The sequence below is a fragment of the Leptonychotes weddellii genome, chromosome 1 (genome assembly GCF_054177405.1).
Source record: "Leptonychotes weddellii isolate Sample4059 chromosome 1, ASM5417740v2, whole genome shotgun sequence".
Classification (NCBI taxonomy): Eukaryota; Metazoa; Chordata; class Mammalia; order Carnivora; family Phocidae; genus Leptonychotes; species Leptonychotes weddellii.
The window spans coordinates 40,119,061-40,138,388 of NC_138369.1; the positions used below are offsets into that span (position 1 = coordinate 40,119,061).

The 19,328-nt window shown below is 51.0% G+C and overlaps 1 protein-coding gene across 5 annotated transcripts; it reads left to right on the forward strand.

The window, feature by feature from the left end:
• On the forward strand, positions 1–17,183 carry LOC145721714 (uncharacterized). Of its 5 annotated transcripts, XM_081821121.1 has the most exons (4): positions 1–1,176; positions 2,415–2,477; positions 4,512–4,551; positions 5,722–6,407. In XM_081821121.1, the coding sequence occupies exons 1-4, from the start codon at positions 1,120–1,122 to the stop codon at positions 5,913–5,915; spliced, it is 354 nt and encodes a 117-aa protein (XP_081677247.1). In that variant the 5' UTR covers positions 1–1,119; the 3' UTR covers positions 5,916–6,407. The 5 variants fall into 5 exon arrangements, 1 of the variants encoding a protein (XP_081677247.1); XR_014145569.1 differs by lacking the exons at positions 2,415–2,477; positions 4,512–4,551; positions 5,722–6,407 and adding exons at positions 7,115–7,415; positions 13,523–17,183; XR_014145570.1 differs by lacking the exons at positions 2,415–2,477; positions 4,512–4,551; positions 5,722–6,407 and adding exons at positions 7,297–7,415; positions 13,523–17,183.
• The last annotated feature ends 2,145 nt before the right edge of the window (positions 17,184–19,328 follow it).

A 19,328-nucleotide genomic window follows, 5' to 3' on the forward strand; every position in this document is an offset into this window, starting at 1 on the left:
CTGGTAGGAGCTTATTCACGTTAAAGTGTGAATGACTGATGACATTCTTTCCTGAGAGAAGCTTTGTAGGGGACAAAGGGAGAAGCTGGGAGACACCTAGCATATACCCCAGACTCTGTGCTAAGTACTGTACTAGGGCACTACGTTGTGTAATTTCCATTTTGCATGTACAGAAATTGAGACTCAGTGAGATCAAATGACTTACCCAAGGTCACATGGCAGGCAGATGGCACAGCCAGGATTTAAGCCAACATATGACTCAAAAGTCCTTGCCAAAGAGCCTTGGATGACAACACGGACGATGTCCTGAGGAGTGAAGAGGTTCTGGGGCATCCACCAGAGACAAGCTGCTCTCTGTGCCTGGCGCCGAATTACCCAAAAGGCAGGTGCACTAAGGGCCCTGGGAAAGCAGCCCTGGCTCCCTTCCATGGCCCCCCAACACTGGAAAATAATTTCTTTTTGATATTTCCGAAAAAACCATTGAGATAATCTCATGAAGCCAATCAAGACCTTATTGGGTTTTTCTACATTTATTTTGTTTAGTGTTGTTTTCTGTTTGAATTTCCTATGGGGAGGGAGCACCATGACATTTATGCCTCAGGATATTAGGGTTTAATTCCCCCTGGGGTCTTAGGACCTCTCCAGACCTTCCCCAGCGCGTAGGTACTATGCCACCCTCCAAGAGTTTAGGAGGGGCGGTGAGGAGGGCCCCCGCCACCCTGCTTCTCTAGGGGCTCCTGAGGCCGCGTTCGGGTGTTTCCCAGGGCAGTGGCCTGGTCTCCCCTGACCCGTGGCTTCCCATGGACCAGCCCTTCAGACAAGGCGCTCACTGTCCAGGCATGTTCCAAGCCACCGGCTCGAGTCTGAGCCAGCCCAGGCCTGTTGCAATGAGTCAGCCTTTCACTGGGGAAAAACGTGGTGACTGGCCGGCAAGTCACTTTTTCCAGCTTGGCCGTGGTCCTGGGCTGGGTTTTGGGAGGGCTTCTTTTCTCTCTTTGGGATTCTACTGCCTAGGGCATGCTCCCAGGGGGTCCTGGGAAGCATGGGAGCTGGAATTCTTATGCTGGGGGGTAGGTCGAGTTGCTTCAATGGAGCAGGACGAAGGTGTCCCTCCCCTACATGAGAGAACGAGAGAACGCGGAGGCCACAAAGATTGTATCTGCATCTGCTACACAGGTGAGCCCAGAATGGCCGCTGGGGAAGGGGTGTACACAAGGAAGTCCACCCTGCCACCCTCTGCAGGCTGGGGTGGCCCAGCACCCCCAGTGACCTGGAGCTTGGGGCATTCTTGGCCCCTTACCAACTAGAATGCTTTCCTGAAGATGCTGCTGCCGAGGGCCCCCGGAATCTTAAAGCAAGCACCGTTACCTCCCATGAACCTGCCCCCACGCCCAGCTCAGTGCCAGGGCTTGGGTTTCAGAGCCGTTCACTTTACCGTCCCTTCTGACTCACCCCCAGCTTCCCTGAGGTTTGCACAGCTCTGCTGACATGGATTCTCCCAGTGTAACTGGGGGAGGGAGAGGCGACGACAATTAGTCAAAGGTGGGAAGGGTGTGTGCGGGTGGGGTTTTGGCCCTTGGTGGCTCATGGAGCAAATTCTTTCTCTCTGCCTCTGAGGCTCTGACCTCCTCATCATTTTTGTGATTCGCAAGGACTAACCTCTCTCACTAGACCATTCATCCAGGCCACAGATATTTGCTGATACCCTTTACTGATAGCCCAGATTCTGGGCTTTGGGGGTGTAGCAGTGCACGGAACAGTCATGTTCCTGTCTTTGTGGAGAGTCTGAGGGGCGGACACAGGTACTCTCCAGGTAATTACATAAGCAGATACCAACAATCCACGAAAAATATGAAGGAAGAGTATGTAAGAGAAGGCATCAGGGCCTGGTGTCAGAGAAGGCTCGCCTGAGATAGAACAGATAAGGAGGAGTTGTCTGGGGGAAGTTGGAGTGAGGAAGAGGGTGAGAATGGTGCTTGTTATGGGTTGAACTGTGTCCCCCCGCCCCGAAAAAGATGTTGGAGTTCTAACACCTCGGTATCGCAGAGTGTGACCTTATTTGGAAATAGGGTCTTTACAGAGGTAAGCAAGTCAACCTTGCTTGAGGTCATTAGGATGGGCCTTCATCCAATAAGGTGTCCTTATACAAAGGGGCAATTTGGATGCCAAGACAGACATGATACAGGGAGGAGGCCATGTGAGGAAGAAGGCAGAGATCAGAGGGCTGCATCTATTAGCCAAGGAACGCCAAAGGTGGCCAGCAATTCACCAGAGGCTGGGGGAGAGGCCAGGAGCAGATTCTCCCTCGAAGCCCTCAGAAGGAACCACCCCTGCCAACGACACCTTGATTCTGCACTTTCTGGCCCCCACAACTTGAGACCAAATTTCTGCTAATCTGTGGTCCTCTGTTACAGCAGCCCCAGCAAATCAATACAGTGTTCCACGCGGAGGAAGCCACAAGTGGGAAAGCCTTGAAGGTGAGGGGGGTGAGGCAAACTTCAGAAAGCAAGCCACCCTGGCTGGAAGGCAGAGTCACAAATCTCTTTATCTCTAATGAGAGGAGAGGGGGTCAGTGAGGGCAACTATACAAATAATAAAATAATAAGCACCTTGAAGATGGATAGAACATAGAGATAAGCCCGCGGAGGCAGCAAGTGACTGGGGTAGGTGGAGGTTTTCTTGTGGGGATGAGGACTGGAGCCTTAACCCTAGGAGAGAGAGAAATCTATCAGAAATCACAGGGCAGGAGACCTGGAGTCTAGTTGGAGCTGTGTGACCTTGGGCAAATTGCTGTCTCTGTGTCTTAGTTCTTCAATCTCTTTCCTTATCTGGGACATTCCATGACCATGTGACTAGCAGTGTGCTTGATGTTGCCACCCTGTGCGTGACGGGCAGGGTGAGAGGGAAGAGAGAAGAATGAAAATAGTATCCAACATCATTTTTGTTCTTAGGGAGCTTGTAGTCTACTTGGGGACATGACATTCGTTTAGGCCAGTACACAATAAAGTGTGAAGTGTGGTAAGAAGACAGCATCAGCTAGTCTCAGGGGCTGAAGTGGGGGTTTCCCTCATGGGGGTGGGGGAGGAGAGGGAGTCCTGATACCTGGGTAAAGGCCCCCTGGTGGCCACATCTGTGCTATGCAACTCCATCTCTCCCTCCCCCTCCCCCCATAGTTGATTGACCCAGGGAATAAACACATGATCCAAGCTGGACCAATCAGAGTCTTCCCCTGCGATTTTGGAGGCAGGGCAGAAGCCTTGGATCTAGGGAAGAAAATTCAGTTTCTCTCTAAAGAAATAGGATGCTTTGGTGGCCATGTTTCCTGCCCCATAGAAGGGGCTGGTTTGTGGGAATGAAGCTGACAGGCAAAGACAAGATGGGAGAGACAGAAAGACAAAGAGAGATAGACAGAGCAAGGGAAAGCCCTTCCGTTGTCCCAAGGGCTGGCTGCACTTCTGCTTTTCCTGGGCTTACATGAGTTATACTCCCAGATTCATCGTCCCACATTTCTCCTTTTGGCCTCGGCTATTAGAGAATAAGAACAATGTGTATCTTATTTATTGAGAGCTTACTATATGCCAGGCACTCTTCTAATGCTTTGTGGGTGTTCATTTAGCTGACTGTCACCCAGCCTTATGAGGTTGGTACCGTATGCCCATTTTAGAGATGAGAGGGTTGAGGCTGAGAGAGTAAGTGGGTAAATTACCACTTACCTGGAAGTGGGGTAGGCTAGCAACTGTCAGAGCGATGTCTAGCCCTCTGGCTCCCAGGTGCACTCCTAACCATTGGCCCGTACTGCCTATTTTTGAATGAATGAGTGAAAGCACACCAGCTAGCTAAAGACACACACATACACCTGTGTTTTAGGGGAGCTGGCAGTGGAGAAGAGCAGATGGGGAGGAAAGCACCGAGAAGTAGTGAGGCCTAGGAAACTTACACTCCAGAAAGATTCCCAAAGAAGTGAGGTGTGAATGAGCCTCAAACATGAGTTGGACTTCTGAATGTCACAAGGAAATAGGGACACTTAGGTCCGGAATCTCCTTCTTTTTTGGAAGATTTTATTTATTTATTTATTTGAGAGTGAGAGAGAGCGCGAGTGGGGGAACTGAGAGGGACAAGCAAACTCTGCACTGAGTGCCGTGCCCAGTGTGGGGCTCATCTCAGGACCCTGAGATGATGACCTGAGCTGAAAGCAAGAGTCAGGTGCTCAACCAACTGAGCCACCCAGGTGCCCCTGGAATCTCCTTCTTAAATCAACAGAATAATTGCTTTCATGAATTGAGAGCGTTCTCTATGGCCTGCACCCTTCCTACCTTCTGAGTCGTCTCATCCTCTGGTGTTAGAGGCTTGTCTAATCACCCTTTGGACGGCTCCCCCCTCCCCCGCCCCCCGCCTTGCAGTCTACAGCAAGGTCAGCTTCATTGGCTGTTCTTTTCAAAGCCATGCGATGTTCCTTGATAATGACCAACGTTTCTAAGGCAAAAATTGACAAATATTTATGACACCCACAGGCTTCACAAGCTGAGGACAGGAAGCCCAGAACTCCGACCTGTGAGTTGGACTAGATCCATGGATGAGGGTGGATGAGCCACAGTGGGAATGGCAGAGCCCAAGGAGGTCACTTTATCTGCTGGCCGCCTTCGCTGGGGGACTAGATTTCACTCACTATCTCCCCTGGTGATCTCTCGAGCACCCACTTCACCCTGGTGTGGCAATGCGCTGCTTATTAGCTTTGAGGCCAGGCCAACCAGACAAGAAAAGGCACATCCCAATTTCAAAGGGCTGCTGCAGACCAGGACGCTGGGCAGAGGCTGGTGCCCCCACGGCGAATCCGGCTGCATCAGGATCGAGCTGGTGCGAGGCAGGACGGAGTGCTGCCCTGCGGGCTCAAGGGGTTTCCAAGTTGCCAACAGGAGATTTGAAGAAAATTCATTTTCCAGGCAGCCTCATCTTTCAGGAGAACAACCTCTGGGGTCTTTTTGGGGAGTCTCAGGGATAAAAGTTCTTTTGGAGAAAAATGGCCCTTAAAAAAATGCACCCTCACTCTTAGACACATGAACTCTTAAATAACTTTGGAGCATTTTCTTTGTTCCTGGTACTATGCTAAGCACTCTATACACAGAATGTCTCTTAATTAATCCTCAGAACACCTCATGCAGAGAAGATGACTCCCCTCATCACATGTCCTGGGGAAAACTGAGGTTCAGATTTTTTGGAGGTCATATAGCTAATAAGTGACAGAGCTGGGGTAAAACTCGGGTCTGACTTCAAATTCCTTGCTCTTAACCAGAGGGCTATGTTGGGACCTATGAGGCACACATTTCACTGAAGCCTAGATGTTTCCCTCTTATCCCTTCACCCAACTCGTAGTTCTTAAGGACCTACTACTGTGTGGCGGGTACTGTTTTAGATGCTGGGGATAGAGCAGTACTTAAATAAAACAGACATAAACCCCCGCCATCATGGAGCATAAAATACATCAACAAAATTGAAAAGCAGCATTATAAGTCAGGGATCATCGCTCTACTTGGTAGCTGAAGTAACTGAGACAGGTGTTCATTATTGTCTGCGTAACCCCCAAATCCCTTCCTTCGTGCTTTGTTGTCCAACAAATATTCTTTGACAACCTACTAGGAGTCAGGAGCTGTGCTAGGCACTGGGGCCCCGGGGTCACTGAAACGGATGCAGTCCCTGCTCTCATGGCATCTACATTCCTGTCAGATTGCTCAGTCTTCCTAACCTGTAGCTGCTGCTGCCAGGACAAGGAACTGTACTGGCTTTGGCCCCGAGGCTGTTTCTCTGAAAAACCTGAAGCAGAAGGGGCAAGGCCAGCCGTGTGTGAACTAACCAAGTCGGTACAAGTGCTGGGGACCGTAGATGCCCTTTGTTCTCCCTCTCTGGATGGTGACCCCTGACCCAAGGTTTGTTGGAAGGAACTCTAGGGGAGAAGTCATAGCCCTGGGTCTTAACCAGCTGCCTAGCTTTGAGCCAGTCATCTAAACAATCCAAGGCTCATCCCTCATCTATAAAATGGAAAGAAGCCCTTGACCTAGCAGCAGACTTGCAAGATGGTGATGAATTCAAATGAAATAATGGCCCCATGAGCATTTTTAAAAAAAAGATTTAATTTATTTGAGGGGCACCTGAGTGGCTCAGTCGGTTAAGTGTCTGCCTTCGGCTCAGGTCATGATCCCAGGACCCTGGGATAGAGTCCCATGTCGGGCTCTCTGCTCAGCGGGGAGTCGGCTTCTCCCTCTCACTCTCCCTTTGTGCTCTCCCTCTCTTCTCTCTCTCAAATAAATAAATAAAATCTTTTTAATAAAATCCTTAAAAAAGATTTTATGTATTTAAGAGAGGGCACAAGCCGGTGAGGAGGGTTTGGGGGGGGAGAGTGGGACAGGGGCAGAGGGAGAGGGAGAAGGAGACTCCCCGCTGAACAGAAAGCCCCACATGGGGCTCAATCCCAGGACTCTGGGATCATGACCTGAGCTGAAGGCAGCCACTTCATCAACTGAGCCACCTAGGCGCCCCTCCATGAGCATTTTTGGATTTTTCTTCTGGGTCCTACATTCTACGCTAGTGTCTTCCAGTTCTTCACTTCCTGTTACTACAGTGCTTCAGAAGGATCTTAGAAAGTCATTCCCATGAAGGTATAAATAACTTATGGGCTTTCAAGTCTTACCTCTCCCAGGCCTAGAGCCTTTCTCATTAAAGAAAAACTGATTCTGGACAAAATGGAGTAACAGGGGCTAGTTCTACTCTCCCACCTGAAACAATTAAAAAGTGCCTTAACTGTGTCCTGACAAAACTTGATAATATTTATAAGAGTGAAAAAATATCCAGCACCCAACAAGGTAAAATTCCCAACGTCTGTCATCCATTCGAAAGAATTTCCAGTGGCAATATCTTGGACAAGAATATTAGCCCCCCGAGGGCAGGGATTTTTGTGTTTTATTCCCCAGGTCCTAGAAAAGTACCTGACACATCGTAGGCACGCAATAACTCTTTGCTGAATAATGAATGAATGACAGGGGATGTCAGGCATCAGTGAGCATAATGTCCAGCCCGGGCAGGGGTCACCTCCGGAGTCCTAGAACCCACCCGGTGCTTACAGCCTGCCCGACAGATACGGTCCTCAAATCAGCCCACGCATGGGAGAGGAGACCCTCTGAACAGCGACAGCCTTTAGGGGGAGGGAACCTCTGCCTCAAGAGCCCCGTCATCACGTCATCACGTAGGGAGGAAAAGGAAAGCTTCTACTCAGTGATAACCATCGCTGTGAATTCCTCCCCGCAGCACCCCCTCCCTGCAAGCCCCCGCCTGTTTACTGGAAGACGCGACCCTGTGTTCTACATCCTGAGCACTGAGAGATTTCATCACTGGCTCAAGGCAAGACAGAGAAGCTGGGTGTCAAGGTGATAAATCGTGTCAGATTTGGGATGGTTGGGGTGCTGTGGGGGGTGGGGCATATGTCGAATGAGTCTGCTCGTTCTTGTGTTAATCCTTTCATTCTGCACGAATTGATTTGGGTCATGCCTCATGTGTGCATGGGGCCTCCAGAGACAAAAATGAAAACAGTGGTGATGAAAATAATCATAAAAGTCATATTTTCTAAATGATTACTTCAAAAGGCAATGTGTTGGCGTGGCCAGGAGTGTGGCTCTAAGCCAGTCTACTTGGGTTCTTAATTTCAGCCTTTTACCAGCACTGTGACTCTGGGCAAGTTACTGAAACTCTCTGAGACTCCATCTCCTTGTCTCTAAAATGGGGTTGTTCTAACTAAATGAGTTAATACATTTAAAGCTCTTGGAACAGTATCTGCTATTTGTTTGCCTGGCATCCCGTTAGACACTTTCCAGCCCTATGCTGGGGCGGCTGGTGTGGTGCTGGTGGTGGGGTCAGGGAGGGGGGTGGGGAGGGTTGGAATTGCAGTCATGAGCTCTGAGTTCGAAGCTGGGCACCTGCTTTCTCACTGTGTGACCTTGGGCAAGTACTTACCTTCTTGGAACTTCCTTTCTCTCACCTGGCAGGGGATGCAAGTAAACTCCATGAGGGTGGAGAATTCTGTTTGTTCACTCCTATCTCCTCAGGGTCTTCAACCGTGCCTGGCTTAATAAATACCTCTTGAATATTTGGATGAATATATCATAATCAGGTTCAGCAGCATCATTTGTAGGGCCCAGGGTAAAACGAAAATGTGGGGCCCCTCATTGACAAATCAAGACTTTCAAGATGGCGATGGCTGAGTATAAAACCAAGCGCGGGGCCCTTTGAAGTGCGGGGTGGCCCTGTGTGACTGCACGGGCCACACGCCCACGGAGTTGGCTCTGACAATAGCTCTACCATGTTGTTGATACAAGGATGAAGTGAGTTAATGCCTGTAAAGCAATGAGCATATGCTTGACCCAGAGCAGGCTCTCAATATGTGCCGATATTCCTCCTGTCCTAATTTGTGTTCACCCACGTCCCTGTGAGAGCACACGGGTATTACCCCACTTCCCAGGGCAGGGAAGGGGGCTTGGAGAGGTGATGAAGGCACTTGCCCACTGTCCCACTGATGAGGAGGGTAGGATTTGAACGCAGGTCAGGCCAATGCTGACTCTACCATGAGGGAATGGTGAGTGGAAGCAGGGGAAGATGCAGAAGGGTGCGGGGAGCCAGGAAGGAAGGGTCTTGGGTTGGAATGGCTTCCTTAGGCCTGATTGTCTGATAACCCGAGTTTGTTCCTGTTGTTCAGTGGGGAACCCGCAGGCCTGAGAGGCTTCTGAGCTGGGCAAATGAGAGTGGCTCTGCCTGGCTCATGACCCTCTGCGAGTGGAGGGGGTCATGGACAGCAGGGACCCAGCTGAGTCAGGACTGAGGCCTGGGCCAAGGACAGAGCCTGGGCTGGCCGTGGAGGCCTGAATTTATGGATGAAAATCCAACCTCTGCTACTGACAGCCCCTGACAAAACTGTCCCTTTCCCGTGGTCTAGAAGGCTGCTGTGACCCAGGCCCTGCTGCCCCACCTTCCCTCCTCCCATGCTTCTCCTTGCTCACCTCAGTCCCTCCTTGGACTTCCTAGAAATCCACCAGTTTCTTTCCCACCCAAGGGCCTTGGCTCTCCCTGTTTGTCCTGCTGAGTACAGCCTTTCCCAGCTTCCTTCCCACCCATCCCACCATAGCTCAAATGGCACCTCTGAAAAAAAGCCTTCCCTTACCGTTTTTGCTAAACACCACCATGCTCACAATCTATACTTCCTTGCCTTGCTTGCTTCCTAACCCCATCTACAATTGCTTTCCTTGCTGATTTGCTTATTTGTTCGCCCTTGACTAGAACATACACAAATAAACTTGATAACAGGAACTGTGCTCGGATTTCTATTCCTCTCACCTAGGACAGTGGCCACCACATGGGAGGGATCGATACCTATTTGTTGAGTCCACAGACAAATGAATAGCTGTATGACGGTGGGAAAATGACTTATGCTCTTTGGGCCTTAGTTACCCCATCTATAAAATGGGATTAATACCTACTTCTTAGGTGGACATGTGGATTAAAACAAGGCTGCCATTTATTGAGAGCTCCCTGTGTGTCAGGCACTGTACTAGGTACACAAAGCCTGGCATCTAGAAAGAGTTTGATTAACGACAACTCTTACTTGCATTACTACCATTGCTACTACTAATCGGACCCCATAGGTTGGGCTCCCCAAATTGAGAAGCTGCACCCTGGATCCTGAGATGTCCCCCAAGAGGTTCCATGGAGTCCCAAGGTAGGGAGACAATCCCAGGAGCCGGAAGCAAAGGTGACACTCTGGGAAGGAACACTAGTCTGAAATCCTCTGGGGTTCCTTCTTTTTGGATTTCTCTTTTCTCTCCTGACTATCCCATCCCACTCCACCCCTGCTCAGCCCCGCCCTTCCCAACCACACACCAAGAATAAACCTCACACCCTGCGTGCCTCCGTGTCACAGTTTCCTGCCTTTATGGTCACAGGCGGCTCGGGCTCTGAGGGATTTTCCAGCTCAGGGCAACGCTAGTGGGACCCGAGGCAATGTGACATAAGAGGAGCTGTGATAGAGACCCAGAACCAGGAAAACCCCAAGCAGACACCGACAGAGAACCGGAGCGGGGCCCCTCAGACGGTGCCTGCGGCGGAGGCCCCCGGGAAGGGGAACCAGGCCTTCTCTCTGCCTTCCTCCTCTGCCCTCACAGCAGGCCATCAGAGCCTTGCTGCTGGCGGTGAAGGCTGTCCTGGCTCGCGGCCAGGGGTCCCCAGACTGACCAGGCCCAGAACCAGAAACTGCACTTCGGGTCTGAGACATTCATGGCCAGGCTGGATCCAGATGGATTCCAGTTTAGAGACCCACCCATTCCTTGAGGAAGTCCTGTTTTCTCTCCCTTCTCTTCCCCTTCAGATAGTCTCCAAGGACTCTCCGGTGTCCTGTGCTAACCCCTGGGGCAGTCTCACAGATAGCTATCACCGTCAGATACCATCGCGAGAGAGCTATTTCCCCCCTTGGTCTTTCTCTTCTAATCTCCACTGCTGATATCTATCTACTTCTTCCAAACCTGTCAGGGGACCTGGTTTCCAGTTCTGCTCTGGCTCTGACTTACTCAGTGACTTCAAGCAATTTCCAGCCGTTCTCTGGGCCTCGGTGACCCATCTATAATATGAGGCCCCACATGGTCCATTTCAGCTCTGACATTCTGGGGTTCAAAGTTTAGAGATTCAACCACAAGAATATTTACCAGAAGGGGTGCTGCTGCCTACCCTGTCTCCATGCCCTTAGGACTTGAAAGATTCACACACAGTATGACCTGCTCCCTGCCCACCTTCTTGGCTGTGTGACCATGGCCACAGTCACTGTCGAATGGACAGAGGACAAGATATTTGGAAGACTAAAAAGGCAAAATGTCTTCTAACACAGCGCTTCCTAACACCTAACAGGTGTGCATTAAAAGGAAGCCATTATGAATTAAAAAGAAAAGAACAAGAGGACGGAAAGTCTAAAGGGAAAAAATGTGGTCAAAGAATGATCCGTTCAGCAAACATTTGGAGCATGTCCTATGGTGCACTGGGGTTACGAAAATGAATATGGAACTCAAGAACTCAGAATTCAAGATACTGAAAGTGGAGGAGGCAGATTTGTCAACAGATGTTCTGTAGCATTCTGATTTCTCTATTTCCCAGAATCCAAGTCCATTGTAAAGCTGTTCACTGAACAAGGGTGCAGGCTCAGAGTTCATGGGTGCTGAAATTCAAGCCAGGTTCCATTTCCTAAGCATGGGTCTAGAGGGCTGTGTCTTCCCTGGAAAGTCCTTTCTCCGACTTCTCACAAATGTGCCGTTTGAGCTTGCTAGTCCAGGCCCAGCAGCATCCACATTTGCCCTGCTCTGAGCCATTCGAGTCCCCATAACCAGAGTGGTCATTTCAGGCTTAAAAGAACAATGTTCACACACACACACACACACACACACACACACACACCCTCATGAGTACCTCATCATCCTTAACTTGGCCTTCAAGCTCCTTTGCTATCTGCCATTAGCATCCAGCTCTATGATCTCCTCCCCACTCATACTCCTTAAGACTACAGAGTCCATACTGTGTTCCTTCACTTCCTTCCACTAAGCCAGAAGGCCTTTGCACGTGCTGTTTCCTCTGTCAGGAATAACCTCTTTTCCCTGTTTGACCAGCGAATGCCTCAAATCTCCAGATCCCAGTTGAGACACTATTCTCTCCAAGAAGCCTACTTTGAATCCTCTGCATGCCCCCACCCCATCAGACCTCATTCTTCCTTACGTGCCCTCACAGCTGCTGCACTTCTCTAAAGCCCTTGTCAGACTCATAATTCAATGATTAATAGTATTAATAGTTGATGATTGCCTTTCTCCCCTAGGAAATTAGAAGCCCTTGGAGCGTAGGTACCAAGTCTGTTCCATGCTGTGTATGTTATCTACGCCCCCTTTCATCTGTCTATCTATGCACTTGTTATGTGCTATCACCCCAGTGCATACAGTTGGTGCTCAATCATTGAATAAGTGCCCAATCACAGCTTAATAGAATGAAGGCCAATAGAGAGGTGAGTTCCACTTGTCTGAGGAAGGAGCAGTTGCAGGCGAGGAAGGTTGCAAACAGGAGGTATCCTTGTTTCGGGGGTGTCTGGAGGGACACGTGGGGTTCCCACGGCACACTGGCTGAAGGCAAGGGCAGAGGGTACGAGGCCTTCGGGGGCCCATGGAGAGGGGCCGCTCCAGACAAGCTGGCAATCATGTGGAAGTCAGAGATCTGGTCTTCCCCAATTTTCTGGGCGCCCCAGGACATATACACCCTGTGCCTCTGCCGGCATGTTGATAAGAGACTCCCCAGATATCCCGACTGGGTGAACGTGAACCCCGTATGGTTCTAAACTCCATCACAAAACCGCAGTGGGGCTTCAGAAACCCTAACACGCATCGCCACTTGGCTGGCAGTTTGGGGGCAGATTGTTCTCTAGGATGCAGAGAGGGCCCTTGTGATGCAGGGAGAGCAGAACCTGGAGGCCGTAATGAATGCCTTCTCAAGGCGCCCTTCAAGTGCTCTCAGCTGTGGAGCGGGGTGATGCCCTCCCCCCCACCCCCAGCACAGGGCCTTTCCCAGGGCCACTTCGCTTCTCCTGAATTAATTATTCTTCACATGCTAAATGTAAATTGTATTTTTAAGTGATCAGGGACATTTTCAAACACTTTTGCAATGGGAGAGAACAGAATAAAGAACCTCCCACCCAAGACCCAGCTTCAAGAAATACCCATTCCTGCACCATTTGCTTTGTTTATATTTCCCCCCAAACTGGATTCGTTTAAATCAAATTCCAGACAACTTATCGTGTTATTTGGAAATGCTTTGATTGGTAGTACTCCCTTTTAAAATGCAAGTAATCTGTGTTCTTGACAAGGGGGGAAATGTTTTAAATTAAAAGAGGAAGAAAATGACACATATCCCAATCACCTGGTGTTGATTTCAATGGGATGGCTCCGGCAGGGGTTGGGTTTGAACCTCTGCTTTGTTGCCTGCAATTATGTGACCTGGGTAAGGTGCCCCTGTGGGCCTCAGCTTCCATGGATATAAAATGCATGGAGGAAGTGTGTGTGTCTCACCTAGGCTTGTTGTGAGGAGGAAAGACGTGGTTACTGTTGGCTCGTGGCCAGTAAGTGCTCAGTACAGATGGAGCATCCTGCCTGGTCTAAGACCTACGATGTGCTTGGCATCAAAACTCTGCAGAAGGCACAGCTGCTTCACCCACAGAATGGGAGCAGAATTGCTCAGGAAGGGAGGCGGCCCAGTGTGGGAGGGAACACTTCTGCTTGCCTGCGGCGTTTGGAATCTCAGATCCTCGGGCCATCTTAAATTGCTTCCAGAGGCTGACCTCATGCTGGGTTATTACTAATCCACACCATTTGATCAGGGTGACTTTTGCCTTCTAATTCCACACTGTCTGGAGGGAAAAGAAGAGGAAGGGCTGAAAGGAAGATGTGGTCTAAACATGTCCACTTTGCAGATGGGAAAACTGAGGCCTGCCAAGTGAAGCCACCAGGATCCCAGAGCTGGCTAATGGCAGAGCGAGGACCGGAGAGGCCAGGTTCCAGCCTCAGTCTTGCACCTATAAAATGGATGGGCTGAAAGCCTGGGAAATGTCAACTCTCCTGAGATCCTGAAGGTACAGCAAGCAGAAGGCCCACCCCTCGGAGCCGGTCAAAGAGCAGCCGAGACGTTTATGCAGTTGGGGTGAGGGCAGCTTCTAAGAATTGGGGCCATGTGTTTTTTCCCAAGAGACTTTTGAAAGCAAAGCTTGCAGGGACCCTTCTCTTCGAGACAGGAGGTCATAGCCGAGGTATCTGGCCAGATGCAAACAACTTCCCTCTCTGTTCTTGTTAACGCTGATAAAAGGGCTTCCTTCCGCATTCTCAGGATCGGCTTTTCACCCCTTGCCACTGGCCGACTCAGCCACCAGTCCCCTTCTTGTCACACTATCCTCCCACTGCCCCCACCCTCTCGCCGCCCTCCACTTGACCTTGTCCTAGACCGTCCTTTTGGCAGGATTTGTGGGCCGCTGGACTCTCCTCACCTCAGCTGGCTTCTTCTCTTCTTTCTGACACTGGTGGGTTTGTGTTTCACTTCTCCACCGGGGCAAGGGGTGGAGGCAGGCATGATGATAACTCGGCCTTATTTCTGGCAGCTGTGGTGGGCCTTGGGTGCAGAAGATGTCTAGTTCTGGTTCTGCTGGCAGACACGCCTCTCCACCTGGCCAGCTCTGGTTTCCTCTTTTGCACCCTGGGGATGGTCTTGTCTGCCTCGTAGGGCTTGGCGGTGGAAACCAATGCTAGTGACTAACACAAATTGAGCATCTACTACGTGCCAGGGACAGCATGGGATTGACCTTGGAAGCCTCATGGCAGCTCTGTTCAACAGACTTGCCCAGCGACACACAGGCCGTGAGGGGTGGAGGCAGGATTTGGAGCCAAGTTTTGGGCCTCCAGAGCATGAGCTCTTAACCACCTCACACACTGTCTTCCTAAAAAGTAACATCTATATGACCCACCTAGAACTACTAGCCCCAGAAGCTGCAGATTTCACAAAGTGTAAAAGATCTCCTCTGTTCGCATGCCTGCCATATCTGAGCGACAGCTACTGATGGGGTGCCCCCACCCCCTTATTTCATTAAGTATAAAGTCTATACTTTTACTGGTACTATCCCATTGTATTGATAGGGGAAGCGGCAGCTTAGAGAGGTTAAGGGACTGAGCAGGGTCATATAGCTAGTCGGGGGGGGTGCAGCAGGGAGATTTGAAGGCATCCTGATTCATTCATTCCATTATTGAGCTCCGACTGTATACCAGCCTGCATGTCCAGTGCAGTTTTGAAGGGGGGTCCGCAACGGGGTTTCTGCCCTCTCAGGGCTTCCACTTGAAGAGGCGCGTGGGTAATAATTCCGTGACAGGTCTTGGCTGCTCGGCTGATAACACTCTGCAAGGCTGTTTCCCTTGCACTGTTCACACTGAAATCACACTCAGCAGCCAGCTCGCCATTAATTGCCAGAATGGATGGAGCCACCCAAGCAACAGAGCTCTGGAGCTAGACCCTGTGGCCACAGGTCACTTGGAGTGAACTCGAATGGCCTGCCGTGCCCCTGCTGCCTCATTCGTTCTCTCCCAATAACATCCAGCAGCTGCCAGGCCTGCAGGCCAGAGGACCCCTGGGGCTGGCAGCGGGCTGGGTGGGGCCTTGACTCACCGCCACCCGCCGAGCTGTGTCTGAACACTTCCCCTCCAGCACGCCAGAACACCCATTTGGAAACCAAGGTGAAAAGAGGGTAGAGTCCAGTCTGGGATTGGAGCCTGGGCATCTACATCTGTGTGGTCTTTCTCTGTCCCCGTCTCCTCCTCCTTCCTTCCTCAGTAAATGCGCGTTCATTCGAGCAGAGCCAACCAGGCGGCTGCCTCAGCCTGAAGCTGCTGAAGGGTCACCTTGAATTTAAAAAATCTCTGTCACCCGTTCTCCCTTCCTTCCCCCTCTCTCAACCTCTCCTCCTCTGGCCACTGACTGACTCTTGTTTAAGTTCCCTTCTCTTCTCTCTTTCCCCTCTGCCATGCCTTGCCCTTCATTCTTGGCACACGTTGCAGGCGAGGAGAACCCCTTTCTTTCTTCCACCCCATACCTTTGCTCCTTGTTTGTTTGTTAAGAAAAAGTTGCCTCCAGGCGCCTGGGTGGCTCAGTGGTTAAGCGTCTGCCTTCAGCTCAGGTCATGATCTCAGGGTCCTGGGATCAAGCCCCACATCAGGCTCTCTGCTCGGCGGGAAGCTTACTTCTCCCTCTCCCACTCCCCCTGCTTGTGTTCCCTCTCTCGCTGTGTCTCTCTCTGTCAAATAAATAAATAAAATCTTTAACAAATAAAAAAAAAGTTGCCTTTTCCCCCTGCCTTCAAAATAATATTCCAAGATTGTCTTCTCCCTTCAAAAGTCATTGGTTTCATATACTTTGATCACAGTCATTGGCGGGATTGCTTTTGTGACAAGTGTCCTTTGGTCATCCTGCTCTTGCCGAACAGAAGGATACACTTGCGGGTCAGTCCGCTGGGAGGGAAGACCCGAACCCAGAGCAGCTTCCCTTTCTGCAGGCTGTCTGCGGAGAGGCTTGCAGCGGCTTTGCCGACTTGGACAGAGGCACAGGCCGGGAGTGGGGAGCGAGTGGTGCGTCCACTGGCATCTAAGCCTCCCAGCTCCGGCCCCGGACCTCTGTCCGCAGTCCTGTCCTCTGTCCTCAGCAAAGTGCGCAGAAGGCACGGTGTCTGGCTTGTCGGTTCCCGCCAGCCACGACCAACAGGGAGTTACTGAAAACATAGTCCTCCACCTCAGAAGTGTTTGTTTAGTCACGGTTGGTAAGAATGTCTGAGAGCAATAGGGGGAGGAAGAACAGGAGGAGCAGGAGGGCGAGAGAGAGGGAGAGCAGAGACATGGGAAGAGAGATGTTGAGAAAGTCCAGCCAGAGAAGGGGCGTGAGAAATACGGACAGAAACCGTGCTGGGGAGCCCGCACAGGAGACAGCCGCGACAGAACAAAAACAAGGGGAAGAGATGCAGAGGGAGAGAGCAGGAGAGCCCGTGGAGTAGAAGAGTCAGAGAAGAGACATGACAATAGGAGGGAGAGCCTCAGGGTAGAAAGGAGAAACTAACAAGAAAGAAAAAAAAAAAAAATGCAAAGAACCACAGATTTTTAGAGCTGAGAGGGACCTTAAGAGCTGCTTCTTGATTTGGCCAACACGGCGTCTTCTAGACCCAGACTGCCTTGGTTGCCCACTTCCTAGCTGTGCAGTGGAGAGAGGTTACTAATTTATCATGCCTCGGTGTCCTCAACTGCAAAATGCAGACAACAGCCCTTACGCCACAGGGTGCTTGGGAGGGCTGCCTGAGTTAACACAGCTAACAAATGGTCAAGAAAGCCAGTTCTGGCTCTTACCATTTTTTAAAAAAGATTTTATTTATTTATTTGACAGAGAGAGACACAGCGAGAGAGGGAACACAAGCAGGGGGAGTGGGAGAGGGAGAAGCAGGCCTCCCGCCAAGCAGGGAGCCCGATGCGGGGCTCGATGCGGGGCTTGATGCGGGGCTCGATGCAGGGCTCGATCCCAGGACTCTGGGATCATGACCTGAGCCGAAGGCAGACGCTTAAGGGCTGAGCCACCCAGGTGCCCCTGGCTGTTACCATTTATTGAACATTGATGTGGCAGGAAGTGCGTGGTGTGGGACCCAAAGATGCCCCAGACCCTTGCCCTATCGTTGGGGGTGGGTGGGAGTGGGGTGGGGCGTGGGGGGTGTATGCTCCGGTTTTTCCTGGGCTGTCCAGTTTATTTGTGGTTATAAATAACATCCCCCTTTCACTCTCAAAAGTGCCCAGATGAAGAGGATAGCTTATCTCCCTGGATTTCTGGGGCAGAGGGTGTGAGCTAATTGGACGGGGCTGGGCTGGGCCTGCAGCAGACAACGGCTCGAGCCTGCCGAAGGTGACATGGGTCAGGTGCCAGTGATGATGGCGGCTTGGGTTAGCACAGTTTTTAATTCTCCAAGAAAAGCTGGAAATCTAGGTTTTTATACAAAATCATCCTATTTTTTTCTAAACAGACTTTATTTAGATTTTTTCTCATAGACTTTTTAAAAGAATCGCCTCCCATTAAAATGCCTCCAAATTCCCTTGCAGTCCAGTTAAAGCACACCTGTGGTTTGGGCCAGCAAGTGGTCCATTTCCAACCTCTGCTAAAGGAAGCGACAGTCTATTGAGGGGAGCAAGACAAGTAAACAGGCCGTTACCACACAGGGGATAAGGGTGGTGACCAAGGTGAGTTCAGGGTGAGTCAGAACCCAGAGGAGGGGCAGCTACCTCAGCTGGCAGGTGGGAGTCAGGGAAGGCTTCCTGAAAGAGGTGACAACTGAGCTGATTCCTGAGAGATGAGTGGGAACAGTTCCTAGAATTGATAATAATGATGACTGGAGCTTTTTACACTGTTGCTTTCTAGGTGTTTGGCACCGTTAACAACCGTACACAAATCACCTCACTTAACCAGCACAATAACCCTATAAATCAGATACCTTTGTTATTCTCATTTCCCAGAAGAGACTGAGGCACAAAGAGAGTTAAGTAACTTGCTGCAGGGCACACGGTCAACACGTGCCATGTGCTCCACCGTGCATGCTGTGAAGCCCTATTCCAGAACATTCCGAGGAAGGGCAGAAGGGTATGGCCAAAGAACTGCCAGGCACGCTAATGAACCTGAAGGTGGGCTGTTGCAGCTGAAGCTTGAGATGTGTTTGTAACACAAGGCAAGGAAGTAGATTGTGGGCTGGGACCCAGGAGGCTGCTGGGAGTAACACTCGCCCCTGCTAAGGAGCCTGGACTCTTTGACTAGAGTGAAATGCTAGAAGATTTAAAGATCAGCACAACACACTCCCCCACTTCCCTCCCTCCATTTTATGGAAGAGAAAACTGAGGCCGAGAGCACTTCCCTCCCTCGCCCGAGGCCACACAGCCCAGTTCCGGGGCCAAACTTGGGCTCCCGACTCCCACCGGGACAGGGCCCCACCTTCGGGAGTGCCTGCCTAGTGGGAAAGGAGAGCGCCCAGAACCGTGGCTTTCGAGACTTTACACCGAAGATTAAAGGGTTATCTGAACAAGAGAAGTTAATCTGCTCTGGCTCTGTTCCCTCGCCCGCCCTGGGTGGACCCAAGTTGCTCTTCTGGCCTCACCCTCCCCACCCACCGGCCTCTTGTGAAGGGAGAACCTTCACAAGAAGATGACTCTTCCGTAGAAAGCCTGGGCCTGGGCTTCATCAGGGCCCAGCAACTAAGGAAAGGCGGTGGATCAGATGGGCTGGAGCTGGCCCTTTGAAACCACCCCTGGGTGTTTTCAAATAAAGTCCCTGGAAACCGAAGCAGCTTGATCTGTGAGAGTCCTGCCAGGGTGTGGCTGGGCAGGCGGGCAGAAGACAGACGGCCCTTCGGAGACAGTGCCTATCTCTGCTCCTTGGGTTAATGCCTGCCGCTGATAGATTGATTCGTGTGCAATTGGGAGGGCAATCCAGCCGAGACGTTTCCAATCTGTCTTGTCCCAGCTTGACTGCAGGGCAGAGCAGTCTTATTGTACTCTGACGTCTGGTGGCTGGGGAGCCTGGGCTAATTTGCATGGATGGATTCAAACCACCTGGTTGGCTCAGGTGGCCAGGGAGATCCTCCATGTATATTCCAGAAGGCCATGCGTAACTCACAGCAGGCACTGTTCTAGGGCCCAGGGGCAGGCAGCACCGCCGGTCTCATGGGA

What these genes read in the sequence shown, in the direction of transcription:
- LOC145721714 (XM_081821121.1), top strand. Translation starts at nt 1,120, where the DNA reads ATGAGAGAACGAGAGAACGCGGAGGCCACAAAGATTGTATCTGCATCT. An exon ending in CAAGTGGGAAAGCCTTGAAG is followed by an intron (nt 2,478 to 4,511) that starts GTGAGGGGGGTG and finishes TGACACCCACAG; the next exon opens with GCTTCACAAGCTGAGGACAG. An exon ending in GAAGCCCAGAACTCCGACCT is followed by an intron (nt 4,552 to 5,721) that starts GTGAGTTGGACT and finishes CATTCCTGTCAG; the next exon opens with ATTGCTCAGTCTTCCTAACC.